Genomic DNA, 26,125 nt, shown 5'->3' with positions numbered 1-26,125 from the left:
TACACTACACTAGATAGCTGTTAAAAATTAATAATCCTAAAAGCAAGAAACCGTGTACTAGCTACTGGCGAAAGCTTCTATACATACACTGTATATATATGTTGTCATCGCCAACTAAGAAACAGGCCGAGTGAAGAAACAAGTACCAATGATGGAACATGCATGAAAATGATGCTCCTCTCTTTTCCCGATCGCACAGTGATTTGTCTGGTGCTCGCTAAAGTTGCACATCCAAATTTAAAGCTGCAACCGTGGCTAGTGCCTTGGCAAAGTCACGCACAAGGAGATAGATGGACACGCGTCCACCGCCGGTTGGACTTCCATGCCTATAAATTAGCAGCCATGCCTTCTCCCTACCATCTGTGCACAAGCAACCACAGCTTGTAGTGGAGAAGATAGATACGATCCACAGCTTGTAGTGGCAACGAGTGAGATGAGGTCTGCTCTTCTCTCACTATGTTTTCACTTGGCCCTAGCAGTCACACTGACTGCAAGTGTTCCTGGCTTTGCTTGTGGTAGGGTGATCGACCCGAAACCAAGACCCCAACCAACACCACAGCCCGGACCAAAACCTGATCCTAAGCCAGAACCCAGACCAACACCACAGCCTGATCCAAAGCCGGAACCGCAGCCCGAACCACAACCGGTACCTGACCCAAAGCCAGAACCCACACCAACACCACAGCCTGATCCAAAGCCGGAACCGCAGCCCGAACCACAACCGGTACCTGACCCAAAGCCAGAACCCACACCAACACCACAGCCTGATCCAAAGCCGGAACCGCAGCCCGAACCAAAACCGGTACCTGACCCAAAGCCAGAACCCACACCAACACCACAGCCTGATCTAAAGCCGGAACCGCAGCCCGAACCAAAACCGGTACCATTACCTGACCCAAAGCCGGAACCCGAACCAACACCACAGCCTGGCCTAAAGCCGGAACCGCAACTCGATCCAAACCCCGGACCACAACCTGATCCAAAGTCTGAACCCAAACCAGCACCACAACCTAACCCAAAGCCGGAACCGCAGCCCGATCCAAACCCCGCACCACAACCTGACCCAAAGCCGGAACCTGACCCAAAGCCCGAGCCACAACCTGATCCAAATAACCCCGCTCCACAACCTGGCCTAAAACCGGAACCCCAACCAGAACCCGCAAGGCTTGAACCTGAGCTAAGCCCCAGTACTTCGCTTGAGGAAAAAGCAAAGCCAGCGCCATCGGTGCATGTTCCCCATCCAAGCACTAAACCCACCCTAGAGCCCAAGCCCAAGCCAGAACCCAACCCGAAACCTACACCTGAGCCAGAGCCTAAACCCGAACCTGAACCATCCAAACCAGAGCCCGAGCCAAGCCCAAAACCTATGCCAGAGCCAAAACCCCAACCTGAACCGTCCAAGCCAGAGCCCCAGCCAAGCCCCAAACAAACACCTAAACCAGAACCATCAAATTAAGCCGGAGCCGCCACCCTTCTCATCACGCATTGGCACGGGCACCATGGAAGGGAACTAAGAGGAGAATGTACCTGACCAATGTGCACTATCTAGCTCTTGGCTATGACCAAGCAAGGCAATAACGTTTGTGTAAGAGTGAGCTATTAGTGTGTAGCATCACTGTTTCTATGGATTGTATGTACTAACGTTTTCCCCTATATTTCCATCATAAGCATGCATCGGCATATATATGCTATGCTAGGTTTGTGTATCATCAATGAATAAACGAAACAAGTATTATATATGTGTGTTGTTGCCACATTTATTCTCGATCTTTTCTTCTGTTAAAACTGAACAAATACAATATCGTATCTATTTCATTGATAGAGCGAGCAGGGAGTTTACAAAACCATACAGAAGTTACAGTTTTTCTCTGTCGAGATCAAGGTATTCTACCATCGACGAGACTGATATTTTTAGATCAATGGGCGTCTGATCCAACAATAACATCTGATTTATTTTCTGTTACTACTATGGTACCTTATTATGTTTTAATGTGTGAAGCTGAAAAATAAAAGGCAGAATGACCTCCCAGTAGTGTGTGGTCACATCAAAGAGCAGTATAGGACACCGCCGTTCCACAATGTAAGAGGCTTAAGTCCAACATCCTAACTTTGATAGAGTGTATAGAAAATGCACAGTTATCTATAACATCAAATTGCCAAGAGATTCGAAAATGCACAAGCTTTTGAAAATGCTCTGACTCCAGTAAATCTAGAGCGAATATATAGGAAGACTAAAACACCTGAGCAATAAGGCTTACATTGGGCTAAAAACACCGGCACACAAAAATCCACACACGTCCAACAGACCTGCCACGACGATACACGGGTGGTAGAAAAACATGAGCTTACCCTATGGGTCAAAAATTTTCTAGAGCAGAGATAGCCGTGGATATCTCCAACAGCTCTGGAACAATATTTGAGGGCTAAATACATGAGTTCTATTTATAGAAGATTATGTACAAACAGTATATGGACTGACTCAAGGTCGAAAGAGAAAAGGAAAAGAAAAAATCAACTGAAGCTAACTGGCCCATCGAGAAAAAAGGTATAGTATATATAAACTAGGGTTCCAAACCCAAGCTATATGAGATGGCATACGGAGATTGGAACCGTGGTTGCTAGCTCTACTCTACAACAAGCTAGCCAACCAGGCTAGAGTCCGCTTGAATAAAAGAATGGCCCACTTGACTAGAAAATGGAACAAAGCCAGACCTACTCTCAACTATCCCGCCAAACAACAGAAATAACAAATTATGATCCTATATTCATATTCATATACAGTAGTGTATATATATTGTTAGCTGTTCTACTTGTACAGAAGAATAAGGAGCAGTACACCCCAAAATTAAAGAAATATTGTAAGTCTTCATACATATATGGTACGTACGCAAGTCTATGCACCGTATTACCAATAGTACGTGTTTTTATTATTCATGATAATTCTTTAAATTATTGTGGCAACACTAAGTGTGAATCAACGTGCAGGTTAACCGAGAGATGGAATTGCTGTACAGTAGTGGGCTTGTGTCTGTTTTGGTTCTAATTCAGAGGAGGAGAGGACAGCAGAACCATTCTTCTTTTGTCAGATTGATGCTCCACAATCCGAAGCAGCCATATAGGATACTATGCATGCACTATTGACTGCATGCTTCAACTTTGACTGGTCGAGAGCATCAAATTCTCGCCAAGTATATATAATCGTAGAGAACGCAATACTCCTGCTACTTAATTAGTATGTATACATTTGTTTGTTTGTTTGTTTTCAGATAACTTAACTGGCTTTGTAATTATTTGTGCCCGCATGCACCTGCACTGACGAGCGAGCTTAGCTTCTTTTTGTGCTTATGTGTCGTCAAAAAAATTTGATGTCAGGAGAGGATCTATCTATCTCCCAGCCGGGCAGCTCATTCTATAGATATATATTCCTTCTAGAAGCAGGCATAGCATGCTCACTCTCAGCGCGCTCCCAGCTGATTAGAAAAAGATTGATCCGCAAATCTAACAAAGGCACAAAAAGTTTACCTTTACTCAGACCATGCAAATAAAGGACCAGCTGAGCTAGCGCTGAAAATGCATCTGATTCTAGAGTACTGGTTACTGATCATTATATATATGTGTGTGCGTGTAGTTTTGTATCTATGCCTGCCACCCAACACAAATCAATCTGAAACCATGCCTCCTATTGCTGCTGCTGAGCTATTCAGAGCAAGAAAAGTCTCTGCTAGCAGCTAGCCATATGTGATTAAGGTTTAATTATTTGTTCTTCTTGGTAGGTCATGTATAGACATTATAGTACTGTTTCCAACTTAATGATCTCTGAATCAAGCCTTTACCTACAGTTTATACCCTTATTTAAACACCTAGGCCTCATCTTACGCAATTTCGGTTACGTATGCATATCACTCCTTTACAGCATCAGCATCCAACAAATAATAAGCAGCATGATTTCAACCTCTAGTCTGCAGATGCACCACTTGCTCATTACCTATTACTAACTATATCTTCAGCAACCGTTTAGTATAATTTGGCCATACTAGCTATAGCAAAGCAGCTAGCTAGAACCACTGCATGCATCTCCATTGAACTCAAACAACAGCACCTTTTCGATCGTTACTGTCCCTACGCGGCTACACAAGATGTAAATAAAGAAACTGTTATGGGACAGCCTTAACATTATTTGGGAAGAATTGAGGACGACCAAGCATTTGAAAGGTCAGTCTTCTTCCAGGTTTAAATTAAAGGTGAGCTGCGTGCTAATTTGTTGAGTGAAGCTCATGATACGATTTTTCACAGCTAGCTAGTTAAATCTTCCAAACCGTGCAACGTAATTATGTAATACTTAAGTGATGATAAGTTATGCATGTGACGGATGTATCATTTGTCTCATCTTGTAAAAGATACATTAGTACTCGACTTCCAAATTAATAAATAAATTAAAACAATGGAAAATACAACTAAGCTATCCAAATGATTGACAGACTGATGAAGCTTATCTGCATGCATGCACTGGGCCTGATAGACGGAAAAAGTCTATAATAATCATCTGGTCGACCTGATTGGTTCGTCTAAAAATCAAGGTGTGCTTACATAAATACACATGGTGTGAAAATAATATGAAGGTAAACTCCAATACTAATACAAGATTATGTCGGGTTTTAGCTCCATGGGCACTTGTGACAGTGAAGCAGCAGGTTTCTCCAACGGTGCCTCCGTCATCTCTTATAACCTGGTTTGTCTGCACAAGCCGAAGCTGGTGCAGAGGGTACTAGCTAGCTCCCAATTATAAGATTGTGAATGGGAGAAGAGAACATAAGCAGAGGGAACCCAAATTACAGGGCCGGGCTAAAGAAATAGTGTATGGATGTGAAAATGCACAAGAAGGTTTGCAAAAGCGACATCGTTAATTACTTGAGAAGAGTGATACACGAAGTAGGAATAAATTTAGATACTATTTCACAAGTGTGCTCGGGCTAAAACAAGAATTATCTATCAACTTATAGAAAATGAAGATGATGTGATATTTGCTATTATCTTAAAAATTATTAAGGCGAGTCACCCACAATGATGGTCTATATATAGGGTAGAACGATTAGAAGTTCATGTTTCCCAAATAATGAATGAACTTACCTTGTTCATAATCCCCTTGTGTGACTGATGCAGCTCTAGGCTTAGCTATGTATATTACTTGAAAAGAGTGATACACGAACTAGGAATAAATTTAGATACTATTTCAAAAGTGTGCCCAGGCTAAAACAAGAATTATCTATCAACTTATAGAAAATGAAGATGATGTGATATTTGCCATTATCTTAAAAAAATATTTTTTATGGGAGTTAATGTGAGTCACCTATCTATACTCCCTCTGTCCTATAATATAGGGCATCCTAGCATTTTTATGACAGATTAAGGAGATGAAGAAATAACGCATGTACTCCTACTTAATGCCTTGTTAGGTTGTCATTTTGCTGATTTCATGATTGATTGGCAATAATTAGTTTCCAAAACACCTTAGGATGCCTTACTTTTAGGTACAAATTTTTGAACCCTCTCTAGTGCCTTACATTTCAGGACGAAGGGAGTATATATATATATATATATATAAGGGTAGAACAATTAGAAGTTCATATTTCCCTAATAATATATAATGCATGAACTTACCATGTTCATAACCCCCTTGCTTGTGTTGACTGATGCAGCTCCAGGCTTAGCTGTGTATATTCAATATTTATCTAATCTATTCCTATTCATGTTGTGTCACCCATTTCACCACAACCCTCCTAAACACATTCTTTCCTTTCATATATATGTTCAGGTTCAACAAGTTTATTGTTTATACAACGTGAATTCTTTATTATTTGGATGTTTTTTTTGTTTTACTGCAACAAATTGAATACAAATACTCCATGTATTTTAATTAGTGATTAAGGAAGAAGAAAAATGCTAGCATATATGGATGCATATGATTGCAGCAATAGAATGCTTAGAATTGCCACCAGATCTCCAAACCACATAGCAGTTTAGCGACTTATTGTTGGAGAAAATTGTAATGACTTGCAACTTGAAAGTGCTAAATTTTGCACGGTCGCTCTGGTCGTCACCATAAATGGCACCAGAACACATATACGCAATCTGCGGACATACAGGATTAGGATGCAAGCAGTAACAGTTAATTGGATGTATGTTATCCTGAGCATTTTATGTTCTTCTATCCGTCTGGATGTTGATGATGATGATGATGATGATGATGATGATGATGATGATGATGATGATGATGAAACATATATATAGGAGCGGCTGAGAGTGTGATCTAGCTAGCTAGCTTTACAGTACAAACAAATTAAAGGGTAGCTATATATGCATGGGTTATATATTTAAGCAAAGCAAGCACGTGCTACTATTATGCATGCAGTAGTTAAGATTGATACATATATATGGGTCACTGATTGGACCATCAGGCCCCGGTCATCAGATCACTACTGTTTTTTATTGAGCAAACGGATCATATATATATATGTATATATTTAGCTTTATTATTACTTAATTAATTGAGCACCGCTAGAGTATATATCAATCCAATCCAAGCTTGGTACAACAGATCGATCCAAGCTTGGTATGCATGCATGCATGGCCATGGATCGAGAAGCATATATAGATAGGTCGATCAGATGCTGGCTGGGCAGGCCTTGATGCACCTGCGGCATGCATGCTGTCAATTGTTTTTCCCGTCACTGCCCTTGAGCATCTCCTGCAGCACCTGGTCGTCCAGGTACTCCAGCTCGATCACCTGCCGCCCGCCGCTTGTTCCTCCCTGCTGCTGCTGCTGCTGCTGCTGGTGGCGGGAAGACGACGACAACCCGTCGCGCACGCAGTTGCGCGCCTCGGCGGGGAAGTTGAGCACGGCGAGGTGGCCGCGCATGGCGTAGGCCTTGCGGTCGTACGCCCTCGCGGCCTCCTCCGCCGTGTCAAAGGTGCCGAGCCAGACGCGCGTGCTCTGCCGGCTGGAGTCGCGGATCTCGGCGGCGAACTTGCCCGACGGGCGGCGCCGCACGCCGCGGTACTTGGTGGGCTCGCCGCCGTCGTCCTTCCCCTGAAAATCATCCCATCCACCGCCGCCCTCCATCGATCAGATGAGCCGCCTAGCTGCTTGCTTGCTTGCTCGCTTAATGATCGTCGATCGACCAGCTCGCTGGCTCTTGATGGATCTGTTGACAACCCTAACTGCTACTGATGCAACCACAGTAATACACAAGTGATCGACCGATGAAGCAAGCTAATAATAAGAGATAACAAGGTATAACTAGCTAGCAGCTACTATAGCACGCACACTTATGAGACCGGTTAGTTCGTGTGGCGGCTGCTGCTGCTGCTTGCTTAATTGTGTTGGTGAGGTGATGGCGATGGTGGCGCCGTATTTAAGGTTAGTAGTAGCGGCTCTATAGGTCGCTGGTGGTGAGAAGCCCTAGCTAGGTAGCTAGTGGACGTGATAGATGACAAAGGAAGGAAGGAAGAAGATGCGGATTCTCGCGGTGATGGAGAGGAGACATTGTGGAAGACGGGGCCCTCTCGTTGGAGCACCTATGTATTTTGTCTCTGCAATTATATATAGTATAAGAACAATAAAATGGCTAGAGAATGTTTATTAGTTGGATTGTTTATTAGTAAATGTGGACGGTCATCGTAGTAGGGTCTTTATTTAATTTCTTAGCATGTCCTCCATCTCAACTGTGCTTTCTTCAATTCATAGACTCAATAAAGATTTCTGCCTTCCCTTATACTAGTTAACAAGAGAATCCCTTGTGATGGATTGGATTGCTAGACTGAACAATTAATTTGGATTTGTTGCTTTGCTTTAATAATAAGCTTTGTTATTTAAAAGCCCATGTGCTTGTGCGGGTTAGCAGCAGCTTGGCTGGAGACTGGGCCACCGGCGGGCCGTCTGAAATGGACCGGAAAGCACGCGGACTGACGGACACGGCTGGTGGGTTGGGCCGGCCGGGCCCCACATTATTGTTACGATACTCCGGCCGGGCTTCCTTTTCCTTTCCTGGTCGTCGCCGACCGTCGAGAGCTCTGACCGACAACCCCTCTGGGCTCTGGCCTCCGACATGTTGGCCGGTCAATGCGCGGCAGCAGCCGTTCACACGCTCGCACGCGCCTTGCCATTGCCATGCCTACCGCGTTCGAGTTCAACCAACCACACATGCATGCAAACGCTTCAAATCACGATTCCATTCCTCCTGCTCGATCGGCTGCCGTCGTCTTCACTCCCATGACCGCCATGGACGCCTCCTCTTCCTTCCCAGGCAGCACCAGCAGCTTCGTCATTCTCTCCGTCTCCATCGCCGGCATGCTCTCCATCGCCCTCCTCCTCCTAGCCTACTACCTTTTCCTCACCCGTTGCGGCCTCCTCTTCTTCCGGAGACCCGACGACCTGCACGACCACCACCGCATCTCCGTCTCCCTGGTCAACGTGCAAGACCATGAACCGCCCCGCCGGAGCCGCCGCGGCCTGGAGGAGGCGGCCATACGCCGGATCCCCACCTTCCGGTACCCACTAGTAGTGCTGCCGGAGGAGGTGGAGGCGGCCAGCAGCAGCGAGTGCGCCGTGTGCCTGGCCGACTTCCGCCACGGCGAGCGCCTCCGCCTGCTGCCGCACTGCCAGCACGCCTTCCACATCGACTGCATCGACGCATGGCTACAGGACGCAGCAAGCTGCCCCATATGCAGGGCACCCGCCCTTCAGCTTCACCCAACCTCCCACAACTACCATCTCCTCCACATCCCGCGCGCCACCACCGACGACATTACTTCTCTCTCCTCACCAGCCGACGCCGAGGCACAGCAACCAGCACGCAGCAGCAGCCGCTTCTTGCCAATGCGGCGGTCCCTGTCCATGGACTCCACCGACAAGCGCTTCTACCTCGCTCTCCAGAGGATCCTGCAGCAGCATTCGGGCTCGCCGCCGGCCGCCAGAGAAGAAGAGGACGGCAAAGGAGACAGCGCCGGCGCTGACACTGATGGCCGATCGTCGAGGAGGCTGCGGCGCTCCTTCTTCTCCTTCAGCCAGAGCAGGGGATCCCGGAGTGGGAGTGCCATCCTCCCACTCTGACCGACCGACCGCTGACTCAATTGGCATTCCACCGGGCGATTCTTGAGCTTTTTTTCTTTCCTTCTTCTTTCACGTGTGGCTAGATACTACTACATAGTATATGAATGTCCTATACTATACATACTGATTAAAAACCATTGTTCCCCCTTCTTGGTCGCTTGGTCAAAGTTGGACTGAACAGAAGTGTAGTATGTAAACTATGATGTCCATCCAGCAACTTGGATTCCTAGCGAGTATGCCTAAGCGATGTTTGCTTTTGAGGGCCAACTCTATCACACCAAAGAGAATGAGAATTTTATCATCTCGAAGCATTAAATTAAATAAATTCTAATTACAAAACTAATTGTAGAATTCCTACGCTAATTCGCGAGACGAATCATTAATCCATGGTTAGCGAATGGGTACTGTAGCACCACTGTAGCAAATCATGCATAGATTAATTAGGCTGAATTAGCATCCATGTGTGCAAAGGGAATTTGTAAATAGATTTTATTTAATAATTTTAAATGTTAAGATTCTCTTCGACGTGACAGGGCTAAACTCTAGCCCTCCGGGACCAAATCAACCTAAGTTATTACCTACTGCTACTGCTCCTATATGGATGTAGAAATTTGGTCGGTGCCTGTTCTTATTATTGTCTGTCCACCGGCGTTGCATTGGGTCTGCTGCTTCAAGAAGGTTTGTGCAAACATCTGATCTGAGGCTAGCTACGTAGGTACAATTGGAAAACTCAATGCATCACCTCTGGTCTTCTTGTAGGTCTTGTGAAAGAGAAAGAAGAAGACGTCTTTCCTCGGTAAGACAGACAAAAGCCAAAAACAATTAGCTAATAATAATACTCCGATATAGATGATATGTAGCGGAAAAGCCATTGCAAAAAAAAAGAGAGAAAAACACGGTGCGGTGCGGTGGGTACGCGGAAACACAGCCAACTAGCGGCGGGCTGATTCTCCAGTTACAGTAGTAGGGCCCAGGTCCAAACAGAGCCCAGCGGACATACTGAGATGAGATGGGCCCAAACCTATTGAGCCCATGATTGGTGCCGCGCCCGCCGGACAGCATTGCATTATTCACGCAGACCCAGCGCAGCAGCAATTAAAAAAGAAAAGAAAAGATACCAGCAGTGCAGTGTTGTTGAGTCAACGACGCAGCAGTACTTGGACACCGTCCATATTCACTCCTCAAGCAACGGTGACCTGACGGGACACACCGCCGGCCTACGCAACGCAACGGAGGCGAGTCAGGTCAGAACCAGCCGCTGTGCCCATACGTACAGTACACCCAAGCAAGACAGACTGTTGTTATCGAATCTCGCTAACCAAAACCAAACCAACACAACAGTCAGTCAAAGATAAGCAGCCACCTGCTCTTCCGGTGCAGCGATGGGTTACATATATGCATCCAGGCAACAAGAGTTACTAATGGAATGGCAACAAGAAGTAAGCAAGAAAACGACCCGATCACCTCGCCGCGACCTGCGTACCTCCGGCAATAATGCCACTGCTGGGGGCTGGGGCCCTCACATGTTCCCAAGGGGAGTAGCTAGATAGCTGCACAACTGCTTCCTGGATTTCAGTCGGCTTCCGCGGAAGAGCCGGTGGAGTACTGGAGTGGAGTGGAGTCTCTCATCTTCTCCCTGCATGCATGCATACCAATAATGAAGCCTTAATTGATTTTAATAGACTACTACTAAATACAGCATATATTTATTAAGCAAGCAAGCAAGCAATATTCAGCAGTAGTACTACCCAGATAGATATGATGCTTAGGCTAATCACAGTAGAGGATTTCGTATTCCTGTTTCCAAGAATGCCACATCAGCTTGGGGGGATGAATGAAACACTATGCCTCAATGGAGAGTTTCATTTCACTGTTTTCAAAACTAACCAGTGTAATTAAATGCTAGTTGATCTAGTGTGGCATAGGATCCCCCATGAAACAACGGCGGTTACAGTGGTCGTTTCACGCCATTTCCAACATCTTGGAAACGAGTTAGCAGAGTATCGTGGGGATGAAACTGGTTATTTTTCTTCCCTTATTAAATTAGTGCCACGTCATCAAAAATGCTGATGTGTTATGATAATTAATGCCATGAAACTCGCCATGAAACCACCATTGTAAACAGCCTTAGTATGTATGCTCCGCTCACTCGAGTGGACAATTAATTAATGATGATCGATCAAGACAAAGAGAAGGCCGGCCCTCCCCGGCCCCTGAGATACTAGCTAGCTATCAGATGTCCACCCGCTAATCATGCGGCACACGTGCAAACCCATTGTTGGAACTCTAATTAATCTACTTACTGTCCACCATCCTGACTCTTGACTGGATGCTAGTTAGTTTGGTGTATGCTTGCAGCTAACTCTAGCTTAGATAGATATGAATTCGTTGTATCCCTAGCTAGTGATACTGATAGAGCATCGTCCTAATACTGACAAATTTGACCGCCCAGTCAACAGCCCCATGTATGCAATCAGCTGCATCTGATTGTGATGTTCTCATTTCAACAATTTAACCTGCTGCAAGCATACACAAGCTATCCGGTCAGCCTGATTGCCACCAAGCTAGGTGCGTACCAGCCAGCTCATCTCAGACTAAATGCATCATATCAGCCTAATCGCCTCCGCTGCTGACTAACAGCTAAAGGAAACAGGCGGGCAAATGAACAGTCCATCGAAGTTGTAATCCCTTTACAGTCTGAGAAGAAAAAAAATGCATATATATATGATGGTACTAAAGCATATTAATACTAGTCATGCATTAGCAAAGTATGCACGAATGGTACTAATGGCAGGCAATCATAAAGCTCTGAGAACAATATTCTTTAGGATCGATGGTTCCATCCTTTAATCCCCCAAACTCACCAACCACTTCAACTGGTTCCATTACAGGGTGGCCCTTCTCTAGACTCCAAAGATTAGATAATAATGCTTGCATTACTAATTTACAACTGCACGTGGGTCTTTCACTAAAGAACATGAGTTCGAATGCAAAATTTGCAGAGTAAAAACAGAACTCAAACTCATGACTGTTTCTCCATGCATCATTCCCCCTAGGCGGTTTGCTTGCCCGTATATATATAGACAAGTAGGGTTGTGATAATATGTTACCATACGTACTGTAGCTTGCTACGACAATCAATTGGAGTAACAAATTACTGTTTTCAATGATACGTTGTAATTATTTATTTGATTGCATGTTGTCCTTAATTTTTTGATCTTGCAGGTCTGGCACATACTGACGTACAGGATAATGAGTTCAAAACTATAAATAAATAGGAAGCAGGAAGGTGTACTCTAATCAAACCAACCCAAAAGAAAGTTATGCTTATGGACACTGCAGGCCAATCCACAAACAAGTAGGTGTCAGATCAACCATCAACAAAAGATGCTGGTCTATGAGCTGTACATTGAGCTTTCAAAGTATGCAGAAAAGAGCAAAATAGTAAAGTCTTTCTCGTGATTACAGATCCAAAAAGTCCAATAAACTGAGCATATTTATTATGCTCCCTTATAGGAGAAGAAAAGAAAGTTTTGTTTATGAACGATTACTAACCTAGTCAATGTAAGCGAAAATACATAGGCAACTACAGTAACCAGTAAAGTAACATGATAATAGGAACCAGCTTTCTCATCAAAATTAAATTAATATGAACCAGCTAAGGAAGAGACTAGTATTAGGGGAGAAGCATCATTAATTATGTTTTGTTGGGTCTACAGCACAATTTAGTTGGGAAGATGAGAATGATAGTAAAGGCTAAATACATGCCACTGTTGTGGCAGGTAGTGACCACTGATCATTTCATTTCCTTTACATACTTTCATTAGTCTGGAAAGTGGCAAACTTGGTGTGGGCAAGCTTATAGTTATTTCTCTAAATTTTCCGATATTAAAGTACTACAAGTTTGGAAGAACTGCATCGATGTTGAAGAGCCTCAATTTACATAATCAGCAGTATAGCCTCCACGAGAAGAACATTAAATACAGTAACTACTGTTAGTACTATGATATTTCCAAAAACAATAACAGTGACAAGGTCTTAAAGCTAGCATGTGTGATAGGGTTTAAGAAGTAGGCAGCCTAGTAGAGTAGAATGAATGTCAGCAGACCCGTACACCTGTTTAGTCACATAGGTGGCACAGAAAGTTGATGGAAAGTAATTATCTAATCTAATAATGTGTTACATCCCAGAAGCAAAATGCAAAGCTTCTAAACATCAACAATAAAATTATAAATATTTTGGTTCACTGTTACTTCGTTTGTCATTTAACTACTTTGGAAGGAATCTTAAGGTGCATATAGAGTTGGAAATGGACATGAAAGGAGTGGAACAACCATGCTTAAAATAATGAAACCTGTAGTCCAATATGGAGGCCAAGATGAATTAATTATTCAACATACTAAGCTAATCACAGCATTCACTAGTCTCTATAAATAGCAGAGAATGATGACTCCATGGCTCATAGCATACACATCAAGTAGTAAGAATAATAAGAGCATCTACAAGAAGACCCAAGATGACAGGCCTTGGCTCACCATGTGGCGCGTGCAAGTTCCTGCGCAGGAAGTGTGTGAAGGGGTGTGTCTTCGCCCCATACTTCTGTCATGAGCAAGGTGCTGCACACTTTGCCGCAATCCATAAGGTCTTTGGGGCTAGCAATGCCTCAAAGCTCCTAATGCATCTCCCGATAAGTGACCGCTGCGAGGCTGCAGTTACTATGTCATATGAGGCGCAGGCCAGGCTTCAAGATCCAATATATGGCTGTGTTGCTCATATCTTTTCTCTGCAACAACAGGTAAGCAGATTCTACATGAGTCCCCATTTCACAAGAAAAAAATATGTAAATGAGGTGTTCAGTTCCCATTCACTGCAGAAAGTGGAAATGACACTCTAGCTGCAGCCTAAAAAAAAATGTGATAATTACATAAATGCAGCTAACCATTAATTGTGATACTATGATAGACCTATCTTGCTATCGTATGCGACTTTTTCATTACTTCTTAGATTGCAATAGTCTTCTCAGTTCTTGAAAAAGCTCTCTCTATCAAAACAACTCACACTGCAAGGAAATCAAGACTGACAGAGCGTATTCCTCGTGAATTTTCATAGGTGGTCAGTCTGCAAGCAGAACTAGAGTCTTTCAAAGCTCAAGCACAAGGGTATAAAGATGGATCTTTAACATCAAACCCTCAAAAAGAAAGTTGCGAAAGATTAACACCTTGTATGCAAGATGGGCAACTCTTTTTCCACCAAACAATGGCAAGCAATTCTTCAGTAAAGAGTGAGAGTCAGCTATACTTTGCAAATGACTGTTTCAATTCAGAGTCAGCTCAATATTCTGAAGGTTATGAGCCAGATTTATGCATGCCCGACTACAACCACAGCAATCCTTCTTGCAACATGAAAGGGATTCGGTATCATGACATGAACGACCTTCAGTCACAGTCAGTAGCCTCTACCTATTTAAATGAAGCATGACAATACGACGCATTTGGTAGCTATTGTACAAGTTCGAACAGTTTTGGTAACATTTTACAGATGTCGATCAAGTTTTCTAGCATGGCATTGAGTTACTGAAGCAAACTGTGTGATGATATAGTCATAAAGTACCTAAAATGTCAGGCAGCACTATTGTAGTTTAGACTTCATAGTTTCCACAATGCTGATGTTCAAATTAAATTGAAGTTGGTTTTTTAATTAAAAATCATCATTTATTGCAAGCTAAATACAGCATTGAAGGAAAAAAAAAGACAATAACGGTGCTGCATTTTGGTTTGTTATGTGTAAATCAGATGGTTCTTCAGTGAAGAAATGCAATTTTGGTTCTTGTAAAACCCGCTAAACTGAATATTTCTTGGACTCTGGAAGCAAGTATTTTTAGCCATTTCTTATCCTTTTTTTCGAAGATAACAGTGCTTGTAATAAATTATGGTTAGATGGACTGAAGAATCAAGAACATTACCTCTACCGGAAGAAAGGGGAACTGAAGGTGGACTCAGTTTTTTTCTGAATAAAGGCTTCACATGAAAGCTACTATAACACCATGTGCGCTAGTCATAATGCTTGATAGGATCACTGAAAATTCGTGCTTACATGTTAACCTCAGTTCTCATTCAGGGTTTTACCTACAGTAACAATTCTGTATTAATGTCGCGTCTTTTGCCAGGATATTTAGACCCTTTATCAGCATGAAAGTCATGTAAATTACCCAGGGTAGTTTGTTTTTGTTTACAGAAAAGTCACCAGAGTCAATTACTGAAATTTGAGGAAAAAAATAATAAAGAAACAACAGAGGTAGGTCTTCTGGTTCTCCTCTTTAGAGGTTGATGGGGAAAAAAGGAACCCTAATAAGCCCTCTAATAACGGTAACAGTACACAGAACACTTGGGGGTCTCATTTCACAGGTCAAATGTTGGACAGGGAATTAAACACTGGTCCTCGCTAACCAGGCACCGACGTTCATATCATAGGGTGTCTGTCGGTCTGGCACACTATTCTATGGGTCTGAAGCATACCGTCGAGCAGGTGTTAGGCATGGGTAACCGATACAGCCAATGCAGCATCGTAGGATAGCAGCGTCGCCGTGGGAGTGACTTGTGAGGTTGGTGTTACCTGATGGAGAGCAGGTCTCGTTTGGGCTTCGAGGCAAAGGCTGCCATTTCGTGGCCCCGGGACATGGAGGCAAAGGCTCCCCGGCGCCGTCGATCACCGGCCGGAGTGCGGACGCCGGAGAGTTCTTCCCGCACTGGATGGAATGGGCCGGAATGTAACCGACAGGCGAGTGGCCCAGTTACTTGCCAGGCCCGCCCAACAACATTTGTTGGCCCAGTTACTGGCTCGGCCCCTTAGCTTGCTTCGTCTTGCCGCAAGGGAAGGACGGAGGCGCAAAGCTTTCGTCAGATCTCGCCGCCCACACGCACCGCGAAGGTCGCGTCCCATGAACTCGAGGAGGTCAGGATCTCGACAACCCTAGCTAGCGATCCCCAGGCCATCTCTCTCAGTCTCTCTCTGCTTGTGTGTTTTCCCGATCGACTGTTCGTAGTTGGTACAAACCATTCTGCATTTTCATTTTACAGTACAGTTGCGATGCGCTTGATTGATGTAATTATGTCGACCTGCATGCTTAGGACTGTTTTTCCCAGTATCGGTGCCGAGTAATTCTCTTCGCGCAAATCTGTGCGGACCCTTCTACTGTCTTTCCTGCTTCTCCTTTCTCTATGTGTCCGGGGCAGTTAGATCTCCTCATTGTTTTTGTGTGGCATCAAATAAATCCTGAATACTAGTGTTTGTTGTGCCGGAATTATTTGTGCCTTTTCATTCCCCAATACATCCGTTAGTAGACGTGTTACTTAAATCAGTAAATTGCCATATCCATGGCTTCTTTTTGCATCATCCATTCCCCTTATCCATGGCGGTCAGTTGGGCTGCATGACTCGTTTTCATTGAACTAACTGAAAACTGAGTGCTATGTTTTTTGTTTTCTACTCCTGGAAGAGCGTAGGCAGTAGTATATTGGGTATGAATAGTCATCGGTTCCATCCCCTTACTATCTTTTTTTTGCTCCTGGTGTCTTTTTTTACCTTTAGAAACAGATGGGTTCAATCCGAAATCTGGCTGAGATTTGTCATTGTTTATAAATGTTTTCATTAGTCTCTCGCAATTTTCCCAATATTATTCACTTTTCATGGCAACACTGATGCCAATTAATTGCACAGGCATACTCATTCAGACTGTCACTGTCCCTGATCTTAGTCTACTGGCAGTTTAACTTCCCTACTGAAATTGTTGTGGTCTCCTTCAGTTTAATTGTAAATTAGGGTCCAAACCTAATTCAAGAAAATCAGCAGAGTAACAGCTGGCAAGTGCATACATACAGCATTCCAGCTTCCTCATAGAGTGGCTCACACTGCTCCTCATCCATCTTCTCCGAAATTACCATAACTTCTCTTCCTCTTAATCTCATTTATCAAAAATTCCCTTTTGCCATGTGTGGTTACATTTCATCTGCATAAAATTTAACAAGATCCACAAAATATGAGACTAGGCGTCTATAAAATGTCTTATCTGTACAAAGTGGGAAAAGAAGAGACAGATACACTGAAAAACTACTCCTTTGTTCTGTATTACTTATGCAGTGTTGGAAGTAATTTCTGATCCAACCCAACTAGTAGACAATTCTACTACTTTGGTTGTTAGCAGTACAGTAATGATGTCTATTTATCCATTTTTGTTCTTAGCAGGGACTTCCGCAGCCACAGAGCTGCTTTATTTGATGGCATTGAAGATGGTGGGATAAGAGCTCCAGCTTACTCTTCTCGTGAAATTCATGAGCAGGAGAATGACCAAGCTATGGACAGTTTGCATGATAGGGTCAGCATTCTCAAAAGAGTATGTACCCTTTACTTCATATATTTGCAGAACATTTCAACACTTTTACACTTTGTTGCGTTCAGCAGACCTGGTAGAACATTAATATCCTTCTAAGTTTTCAAAGGGGCACATTGTTGAGTATGATAACAATTGGAACTGTTTGAAACAGCTTTCTTTAAGGTTGATAATAAATAGTTTTGCTATATCCACAAGTAAAACTGAAATTCTTTTGTCAAGTTGATACACAGATGTTGAACTGAATTAACAATTGCTTAGAGATTTGCGATTCTGTACGAAAATATTAAAGATGACTACTGAAGCATTAATTTCATAATTGGAATTTTTGTGTAAACATGCTAGTACTAGACTAATACTAGGATTCTAGACCAACCAGCTGGTATATGACTCGGTTACAGATACCATTTGCAGTGTTTCTGTCATGGAGATTGAAATGAAATTACTTTCCATCTGGGGTTCATGCATACAGATCAGTTAACCTAATGAGTAAATGTCATCTTCTGATCTGGGTGTTACAGTGTTTATAGAATATATGAAAAAAAAATTCCGAACAATTCGGTGGGGAGAGATCCCCACCTACTTTTTCATTGATCGAAAGACCCTAAGCAGGGGCAGTTACAAGAACTTACACAGATCATGTCAGGAGACCGAGGAGAACAACATGAGGTCAGCAAGGCCGAAAGAGAGAGAATTACAAACAGCAAAGAAAGAAAAAAGGTCGAGCACCCTCCAAGTAACACCCTGAGAGTAACTGCCGATCACCGGATTGCCCAATTTCCAAGCGACTTACTTGCCGAAGCCGTACTGACCATTTATGAGTTTCTACCCCGGTCGTCATCTAACCAAGGCAGGGGAAGAACCCGCCCTGGCCGTCTGGTTGCCACTCTTCTCGATGCCCGCAGACGCCCTCCGAGGAGAAAGGTGAGAGTTGAGGTGGGGGGGATCAACTTGAAGAGAACGAGCCCCCTGCCCTCGCTAACCCGGCTTCAGACAGGAGAGGAGACCATAAGAGCCAGCACTTTTTCGAACACGAAAACAACCAGCGCGCGGCGACAGCCAGCTAGGGTTCGACGGCGTTTGACCAGCTCGGCGAGGATAGCGTCTCGGAGACGTCCCGGAGCTGCAGGGCCCACCAGATCCGGCGGTGGACGAAACCGCCGGCGTCCACCTCCGCCATAAGATGGCTGCATGATGGGGACGCGGCCGCCCCGCCTGCGTTAACGACGGCCAGATCCGGGGGTCCCTGAGGCCCGCCGCCGTCCCTGCAAGTGCTGGACATCCAGGACCCCTCTTAGGCGGCGGTGAGGAGGAGCCCGGAGGGATGGAGTCCGGCAGTGGCTTGACTGGGCAGCCCCCGAGCGGTGCCACCTCCTCCGCTGGTCGGGCTACCGGGGCGCCACCACCCGCGCGCAGGCGCTAGGCCGCCATAGGGTCGCTGCCCTGCACCGCTCCCGCCCAGATCCGGTGCATGCAGCCAGCCAACTAAGCGAAGGCCCCGCCGCCGCCATCCTAGGGAGCCGCGCGGACTTCCGGCGGGCCCCTCCGGCGACGGCAAGAGTAAGAGGAGGGCGGGGTTTGGTTGCTGCCCGAGTCGCCCGAGCGCGCGTGCGCGCGGGTGGGGGGGTGGGGGGGGGGGACGCGGGGGCCTTCTCGGCAGTCCGCCACACGAACAATTTGGCCCAGGCCAGCCTCGAGTATATGAACTTGCATCAGTAAAATTGCTTTCCAAGTTTAGTGTTACATGTTTACAGAGTACACGAATTCCTCCGTAAAATGCCATCTGGGATCATGCATACAGATCAGCAGATTGAAATTGTGTGTTCTATTCTGGTTTACACATTTTATTGATGCTGTCTACATAGTTCAGCTTTTTTGATCTTTACTTTGCTTTCTCTGAATCTGTTGTAATTTCAGCTAACTGGTGATATACACGAAGAAGTGGAGAATCATAACCGAATGCTGGACAGAATGGTACTAGTTTCCTTCATGCAACATGCTATGATGTTGTCAATAAAACCCTGATACATAACTCTCTGTTCAGGGTAATGACATGGATGCTTCAAGAGGATTTCTTTCTGGAACGGTGGACAGGTTCAAGATGGTAAAGATTCTGATATTTGCACATCAGCTATGCTTTCCCATTGGTAATCTTTGTACTCCCACAGCAACTAACCCTTACTTTGGCAGGTCTTCGAGACGAAATCAAGCCGCAGGATGGCTACCATGGTGGCATCCTTCATTGCCGTCTTCTTGCTCATATACTACCTTACCAAGTAGGAGCACGGCCATTCTGGCATCGGCTTGTCAGCAAGCAGCTGCGTGTCGCTGCATGTGATGGTGTATATTGCCTGATTGTATGCCCCCATTTTCCACACTTAATGACCAGAGCATTGGTTCTCAAAAGAAAAGAATCATTGCACCATCTCATCTCACAGTGTTTGTTATTACATGGATGGGTGACCCTGGAGGGAGGATATGCTGTTGGTGCTGCATTTTTGTACCAAATTGTTTGGATATTTTTGTTCATAATATGTGCCCTTAGCTTTCTGGGAATTCGGATGTATGGGGGCATCTGCCAGGGATGCTAGTGCTGTCTGCTAGATGGCGCAAGTGGAAGGGGCGCAAATGTCAAATGTGACTTTTGTCTGTTGTGGTGAGTGAATCCTGAATCGAACCTGAACATGGTTTTGGCGATGGCGATCGCTTCATCTGACGCATCAAGCATTCGGGTGATGGATGCCGTGTCGCTTTGATCGAGTTTTCTGGGATGGCGACTCGACGTTCATGTTACTGTAACTTGCGCCTAACCTGACGACTCCAAGGCCAAGTTTTGCTGTGTGTTAGGCCCGTATGTACATGGTTGATGACTGTATCAAACAAAAAGCTGGGAGAGGGTTCTGACAAGTCACAATAATTAAATTAGCTTGGATCGATGATAAGTCTATCCGATGTTATTCCTATATATGTCTCTTAATTAGTACTTCTTTCCAACCCCAATCCAAAAGCCTTAATGCGATGCCGCCAAAGAAGACAGCAAATGGCGTCATGCTGCACAACCAGATAGCAACTCCACTGACTCAACAGTAGCATCATGGAGTAACTATGAATGTGTAATGTGCTGCCCTGCAATAGCCATTCCCTGGCTCTCCCCCTCTTCTTTCCTGACTCTAGTGCCTTGTTACTCCTGTACTTGCTACTTTCTCCTTATTAATGATTTACATGCTATGTTCATTATTCTTGCAAAAAAAAAAACATGCATGAGTCTAGCTAAATTCAAAAGTAAGATATGTTACTCATACCATTTTCAAATATTCAAACACATGTAAAGTAATTTCTCATCGAAGTTCAAAATGGCTAGCTTGCTCGCTAGCTCAAATTGATCGATTAGTTTGTACCGTAGACATCTTGTTGTCAATGGGCACGTCGTTTCTACGACTGAAGAAATACTATAGACAGTTTGATCCCCGGTGGTTAAAGGTACCACTGTATATCTCGCCTAATAACTATCCAATGCCAGCTACTATTACTTGGTTCTCGGTTGTGCTTCTTTTGACGTACGCGTGTCGTGCTAGCTGTGCTTAGTGCTTATCTTAATCTCGTATGAGGCGATTAAATTAAACAAAGGGAGAGGCTCCATCCTTAATCAGTTGTGCCCTGCCTTGTACTGTTGTGCAACTTGTGCATGGACCACCATTAGCCTAGCAACAGGAATCTGTGCCCATCTCTAGATTATAGTATTAGCATGCAGCTGTCTGTCACTAAAGATCACTAAGACATCTTTGATCTCCTTTCACGCATCATTAGGACTTAGGAGCTTTATATGGGCCTCTGCCACTAAACTAATCATTCACCTAGCTCGTGTACATTGCCCGGCCGGTGGGGTCCTCCCCAACTTATTACCTAATTAAGTACACTGCTTAACTTGCAGGTGTGTACTGTACCGGAAAGTATATCAGGAAATTTTCTGGTACCTCCCAACGAGGTAAGAGGTGCCATATATCACTGGGTAAGTAGAATTTTTGGTGCCCATAGACCCGTAAAAAACCCTCATTATTCATGCATAAACCCTTTAATTTTTAGTTTACACGGTGGATCTTCAACTCAAAATTTGCCCTTTTCCTTAACTTGTGTCCAGAATAGAAAAATAATCCAGTTTATTAGCCGTCAGAGGTTGATTAGAAAACCTTTTCAGCTAAAGAAATCAAGATTCTTGCAAGTGATTGGATGCTAACGGATGCTTAATTTGGATGTATGCAAGTATATTTCATAATATGATCCGACCACACCAGTTGAAGCAAAATATGTAATGTTTCCGCCCATTTTATGTTGGGTTTGACATCTGATCAAGTAGTACGGATGATTGGATCTTAACTTTTCTTGGAGCACTAATTAATTTATTGGTTGGTTTTTTCAAACGCAAATTAAGCGTCCCAAGGAAAAGGCCATTCACGCTCCATGACAATCGACAAGGTGTCGAGAATAAATTAATTCCTCACTTTCTCAATTTGAATGTGTTGATTACATGCACAGTTCTACACGAAACCGTACCGGCCGAAGTAAACGATGAATGAACTCTTCCTTCTGCTGTTAAGCAAGTTGAATATGCAGCATGATTTCAAAGATAGATAGATAGATAGATAGATAGATAGATAGATAGATAGATAGATAGATACCATTTTTCAAACCTCAACGCTTATATGTGTGCATATTTCTTTGGTTTTTTTTCTCATTTTTATTGTCGCATGTGTATTGTACTTTTTAATCCACCTGTAAACATGCATACAATTACTCTCTCTCTCTCTCTCTCTCTCTCTCTCTCTCTCTAATTTTCCTTCCAGCATAGAAAGTACCTCAAACTTCATGGTGGAAAAAATCCAATAATAATGATCTTCAGATGGGCCGGGGTGACAGAGGTTGGATATTGAAAGTTGGAGTAAATACATGTACAATGCATATTATATTTGTACAGGTAGGTGTTCATACGATTTTTATACTCTTCCATGTACATTGAGATACCCTGTCGTATTGAATTTTTATTGGGAGAGGAATTACATGCTCACCTGCCCACGCCACCAGCCCCTACGCAACACATACTACGCTAGCTAGCAAAAGGAGCCTTGGTCTCCCACATACTAACCTCCCAAGTCCTAAGTCCTACCTAAAGCAGCTGTGCCAGATAAAAGTATGCCTCACCAACAACACACCAAAGCATCTTATGTTATGATAATAATCTGAAGCGGAGATCCATGACTCCTACACAACTACCTACTGATCATGCTGCAATTCTTTTATGCTGCCAAAAGATGCATGATGCACCAAAGTTAAACGGGAACAGTTTGGTTTGTTTTAGATTTTCAACAAGACTGCATTAATATTTTTCTTTGGTCATTCATTAACAGTTAGGTTGTGTGGTCTGAAGAAATGTCACAAAATAGTGAATCTTCTTCCTTTAATTTGGAAGTATGTCACTCGAGAATTGCATTGCATCCTTAATAGGTGACAACAAGTTATAAAAATAAAGTATATCTCTCATATATGGTTAGGTGGTACGTTACTGTACATACGAAATCATGACACAGCAAAATAAAATTCAACCCATCTGCATACGACGACAGCAGAGAGTCGACGGGTAAAAAGACTTCTGGATCTATCTTATTAGTGTAACACACGCCATGAAGTGGTGTACGTGGAGCTAAGATCGAGAACAACTGTTGAGCTTACATTGTGGTCCTTGTGCGTATGCAACCATATATTTTTCCCATGGGTTCACCAATCATGTTACTGTACCAATAGGCTTATGTGTAGACCGCAAGGGTGGCCGTAGCCAATTCCACAATCTTGTCCTGCTACTTTTCTTCCAAATGCTTCATGCTTGTGTACACATGCATACATATTCCATCATGTCTACCAACTTGGAATAGAGCAAGTGAAATAGATATAATCCTCCTCTTACATCAGCCTCTCTCCCTCTCCCTCCCTCCCCCTGCAAGTCTTCGCCCCCATATATAGCACAGGGAAAACACCAAACCACAAGGAAAAGTAGCAGCAAATCTACAAGAGGAGGAGGGGAGGGACGGAGCAACAAACTCTCCTTCGATTTCTTGCCCCTCTCAAGGTCAGCTCTTGGATTCAACAAGCACATGGTAAAAGCTTCTCGCTCTTAATTTGTTGCTGAATTCCCCCAATATAATTCTTCAGTCCAATAAAACACTAGCACTCTTCAGCTCGGTTCCTTCTTGCTTCAATTCGATCATATATATGCTTCTATCTTTGAGCAAAACATGCTGGATCTTGACAAATTTTCTCTTATTTTGGTCTACATCTGCAAAAGGCGTAGAGCGCGGGGAGCAAGAGATCGATTAAGAGCACGCACAGGCCAGTTGTACATGTGACTGAGCCGCTGCGTGCTGTATCAATTTCAGAATATAATCGAGCCAGGGAGCTGGAAGGAATCGATCCGTGGAGTGCCAAGAAGCTAGCAGCTAGAAACCCTAGCTAGCTAGGTAGAAGAGATCGAGAAGCTGGCGAGCAGGTGGTGGGACGAGGGGCGGCTCGGCCTGCCGGAGCCATCCTCCCTTGGCAAGAATCAGGAAGACAGCATGGCGCCTTCTTCCAAGGACGGCGGCGCCACTGAGCAGCCGACGAGCGGCGGTAGTGGCGACGACCGCGAGAACGGCAGCGGTGAGCCCAAGGAAGGCGCCGTGGTGACCGGCAACCGGCGCCCCCGCGGGCGGCCACCGGGGTCCAAGAACAAGCCGAAGCCGCCCATCTTCGTGACGCGGGACAGCCCCAACGCGCTGCGCAGCCACGTGATGGAGGTGGCCGGCGGCGCCGACGTGGCGGAGTCCATCGCCAACTTCGCGCGCCGCAGGCAGCGCGGCGTGTGCGTGCTGAGCGGCGCGGGCACGGTCACCGACGTCGCCCTCCGGCAGCCTGCGGCGCCGGGCGCCGTGGTGGCGCTCCGCGGGCGCTTCGAGATCCTGTCCCTGACCGGCACGTTACTGCCGGGGCCGGCGCCGCCCGGCTCCACGGGGCTGACCGTGTACCTCGCGGGCGGGCAGGGGCAGGTCGTGGGCGGCAGCGTGGTCGGCACGCTGACGGCGGCGGGGCCGGTGATGGTGATCGCGTCCACGTTCGCGAACGCCACCTACGAGAGGCTGCCGCTGGACGAGGCCGAGGAGGAGTCCGGCGGGCAGGCGCAGCTGCCTCCGCCCGGGGCCGGCGCAGGGCCGCCTCTGATGGGCGGGATGGCCGCCGATCCCTCGGCGATGCCAATGTTCGGCGGCGTGCCGCCAAACCTGATGCCAGGGGGCGGCGGCGGCGCCTCCGGCGCGGGCCTGCAGCTCGGGCACGAGGGGCTTGCATGGGCTCATGCGCGGCCCCCGCCCTACTAGCTTAGCTAGCTAGCTGCTAGTGTCGTCAGTGGATGATCCATGGCCATGGTCAATCATATCGATCGATCGAGTAAGTAGAATGTGAGGATTAATTATATATCATCATATCGTTATCCCATACAAATTAAAGCTAAGTGAAGAATTAAGCATCACGTCTGGATCAGAGCTAAAAAAATTAAGGCTCTTCGATCGATTCTACTTAGAAGAAGAAGGTAAAATATTGTTGCTATTTATATATAGTACGGCACTGCATGTGACTGTTAGTTGCGTGGCTGTGCCAAATGTCAGCTAGCTCAAGGTACCATCATATATATCGATCGAACTTGTTGCCATTGTGATGTATGTTTGATTTGATCAATTATTAGATGCATGCATGATAAATAGCAGCAGCTGGATGCTTACTACTATATATGACTCTTAATTTGATCTCTCATATGTTCATATATCCCTGCCACTACTAGCTAGAATCAGCTGGCTCATCTCTAAAAATGCACTCATCATGTGGGATTTTGTTTAGTTGTTCATTTCTCTACCTCCAGTTGTGGTGTCATGGCAATACTAACATTGGGGAAGTACAAAGTGAAGCCTATTTCTAAGGATGATGAAAGAAAGAAGTTCATGAATCTATAGCTCGCTTACTCGTTCCAGATGTATATGTTATCTGTGTATGCTCACCACAATATATATGCTTCATCCCTAATTACAGTAACTCTCGACTATTGGGATTATTAATACTTACAGATATACTGGCATGGTGCCCATACATTGTTACGGTAATATAAATTTTACCCGGACTTGCATTAGACCACCAAATGTATGCTCTTTCACGGAACAGGCTGTGCCGTGACCGCACGAGGTACCGGGTTTCGATTGGGATTCCGATTAATTTGCTCGGGTTCCGATTAGGATTATAATTGATTTATCCGGGATCCGATTAGGATTCCGATTGACGGACCAAGAAATCATTGCTTACTTTAGTAATAAGTAGAGATAGAGATAGAGATAAAGATATACGCGCAATCAAAGTTTTGCGCTTCTAATGCTCTCTTTTGATGCATATGGGGCTGCATATTGTTTTGATCGTGTGGTGCTCTGCTGTTGTTTATGTATTCTCTCTTCTGTAAGTTTTGATCTAGTGGTGCTTTGCTGTTGTTTATGCATGTATATATTCTGTCTTATGGAAGTTTTGATTTCATGTATTGATATAAATGTTTTGATTTCTCTCCCTTTTGAA

General features: G+C 44.7%; 6 protein-coding genes across 10 annotated transcripts; 5 read left to right on the top strand and 1 right to left on the bottom strand.

Annotated features, from left to right (window-relative positions):
- The first annotated feature begins 368 nt into the window (after positions 1 to 368).
- LOC112896594 (vegetative cell wall protein gp1-like) lies at positions 369 to 1,756 on the top strand. The gene has a single exon (XM_025964615.1). The coding sequence runs from the start codon at positions 434 to 436 to the stop codon at positions 1,454 to 1,456; it is 1,023 nt and encodes a 340-aa protein (XP_025820400.1). The 5' UTR covers positions 369 to 433; the 3' UTR covers positions 1,457 to 1,756.
- A 4,953-nt stretch (positions 1,757 to 6,709) lies between these two features.
- LOC112898403 (ethylene-responsive transcription factor ERF096-like) lies at positions 6,710 to 7,120 on the bottom strand. The gene has a single exon (XM_025966725.1). The coding sequence runs from the start codon at positions 7,118 to 7,120 to the stop codon at positions 6,710 to 6,712; it is 411 nt and encodes a 136-aa protein (XP_025822510.1).
- Positions 7,121 to 8,260: 1,140 nt separating this feature from the next.
- LOC112897900 (RING-H2 finger protein ATL40-like) lies at positions 8,261 to 9,237 on the top strand. Its single transcript, XM_025966295.1, has one exon. The coding sequence runs from the start codon at positions 8,270 to 8,272 to the stop codon at positions 9,107 to 9,109; it is 840 nt and encodes a 279-aa protein (XP_025822080.1). The 5' UTR covers positions 8,261 to 8,269; the 3' UTR covers positions 9,110 to 9,237.
- A 4,359-nt stretch (positions 9,238 to 13,596) lies between these two features.
- LOC112896414 (LOB domain-containing protein 29-like) lies at positions 13,597 to 15,191 on the top strand. The gene is made up of 2 exons (XM_025964372.1): positions 13,597 to 13,904; positions 14,219 to 15,191. The coding sequence occupies exons 1-2, from the start codon at positions 13,626 to 13,628 to the stop codon at positions 14,585 to 14,587; spliced, it is 648 nt and encodes a 215-aa protein (XP_025820157.1). The 5' UTR covers positions 13,597 to 13,625; the 3' UTR covers positions 14,588 to 15,191.
- Positions 15,192 to 15,970: 779 nt separating this feature from the next.
- On the top strand, positions 15,971 to 20,075 carry LOC112896415 (bet1-like SNARE 1-1). 2 transcript variants are annotated; one of them, XM_025964374.1, is made up of 5 exons: positions 15,971 to 16,060; positions 17,350 to 17,497; positions 19,412 to 19,468; positions 19,539 to 19,598; positions 19,685 to 20,075. In XM_025964374.1, the coding sequence occupies exons 1-5, from the start codon at positions 16,047 to 16,049 to the stop codon at positions 19,772 to 19,774; spliced, it is 369 nt and encodes a 122-aa protein (XP_025820159.1). In that variant the 5' UTR covers positions 15,971 to 16,046; the 3' UTR covers positions 19,775 to 20,075. The 2 variants fall into 2 exon arrangements, with proteins under 2 accessions (XP_025820159.1, XP_025820158.1); XM_025964373.1 differs by having other exon boundaries at positions 15,999 to 16,060; positions 17,347 to 17,497.
- Positions 20,076 to 23,468: 3,393 nt separating this feature from the next.
- Positions 23,469 to 25,514, top strand: LOC112897355 (AT-hook motif nuclear-localized protein 20-like). Of its 4 annotated transcripts, none has more exons than XM_025965640.1 (2): positions 23,469 to 23,640; positions 23,920 to 25,514. In XM_025965640.1, the coding sequence occupies exon 2, from the start codon at positions 24,097 to 24,099 to the stop codon at positions 24,889 to 24,891; it is 795 nt and encodes a 264-aa protein (XP_025821425.1). In that variant the 5' UTR covers positions 23,469 to 23,640; positions 23,920 to 24,096; the 3' UTR covers positions 24,892 to 25,514. The 4 variants fall into 4 exon arrangements, with proteins under 4 accessions (XP_025821425.1, XP_025821424.1, XP_025821426.1 ...); XM_025965639.1 differs by having other exon boundaries at positions 23,470 to 23,612; positions 23,829 to 25,514; XM_025965641.1 differs by having other exon boundaries at positions 23,472 to 23,612.
- The last annotated feature ends 611 nt before the right edge of the window (positions 25,515 to 26,125 follow it).

This window comes from Panicum hallii, chromosome 6 (assembly GCF_002211085.1).
Source record: "Panicum hallii strain FIL2 chromosome 6, PHallii_v3.1, whole genome shotgun sequence".
NCBI classification, from domain to species: domain Eukaryota; kingdom Viridiplantae; phylum Streptophyta; class Magnoliopsida; order Poales; family Poaceae; genus Panicum; species Panicum hallii.
The sequence above is the reverse complement of the archived record's forward strand: the minus strand, read 5'-3'. Positions and strand labels throughout refer to the sequence as shown.

Excerpts from the sequence above, each read along its gene's own strand:
- LOC112896594 (XM_025964615.1), top strand. The coding sequence starts at position 434 with ATGAGGTCTGCTCTTCTCTCACTATGTTTTCACTTGGCCCTAGCAGTC.
- LOC112898403 (XM_025966725.1), bottom strand. The coding sequence starts at position 7,120 with ATGGAGGGCGGCGGTGGATGGGATGATTTTCAGGGGAAGGACGACGGC.
- LOC112897900 (XM_025966295.1), top strand. The coding sequence starts at position 8,270 with ATGACCGCCATGGACGCCTCCTCTTCCTTCCCAGGCAGCACCAGCAGC.
- LOC112896414 (XM_025964372.1), top strand. The coding sequence starts at position 13,626 with ATGACAGGCCTTGGCTCACCATGTGGCGCGTGCAAGTTCCTGCGCAGG. Across the intron at positions 13,905-14,218 it reads TCTTTTCTCTGCAACAACAG|GTGGTCAGTCTGCAAGCAGA; the intron begins GTAAGCAGATTC and ends GAATTTTCATAG.
- LOC112896415 (XM_025964373.1), top strand. Across the intron at positions 17,498-19,411 it reads GGGTCAGCATTCTCAAAAGA|CTAACTGGTGATATACACGA; the intron begins GTATGTACCCTT and ends TTGTAATTTCAG. Across the intron at positions 19,469-19,538 it reads ACCGAATGCTGGACAGAATG|GGTAATGACATGGATGCTTC; the intron begins GTACTAGTTTCC and ends CTCTCTGTTCAG.
- LOC112897355 (XM_025965640.1), top strand. The coding sequence starts at position 24,097 with ATGGCGCCTTCTTCCAAGGACGGCGGCGCCACTGAGCAGCCGACGAGC.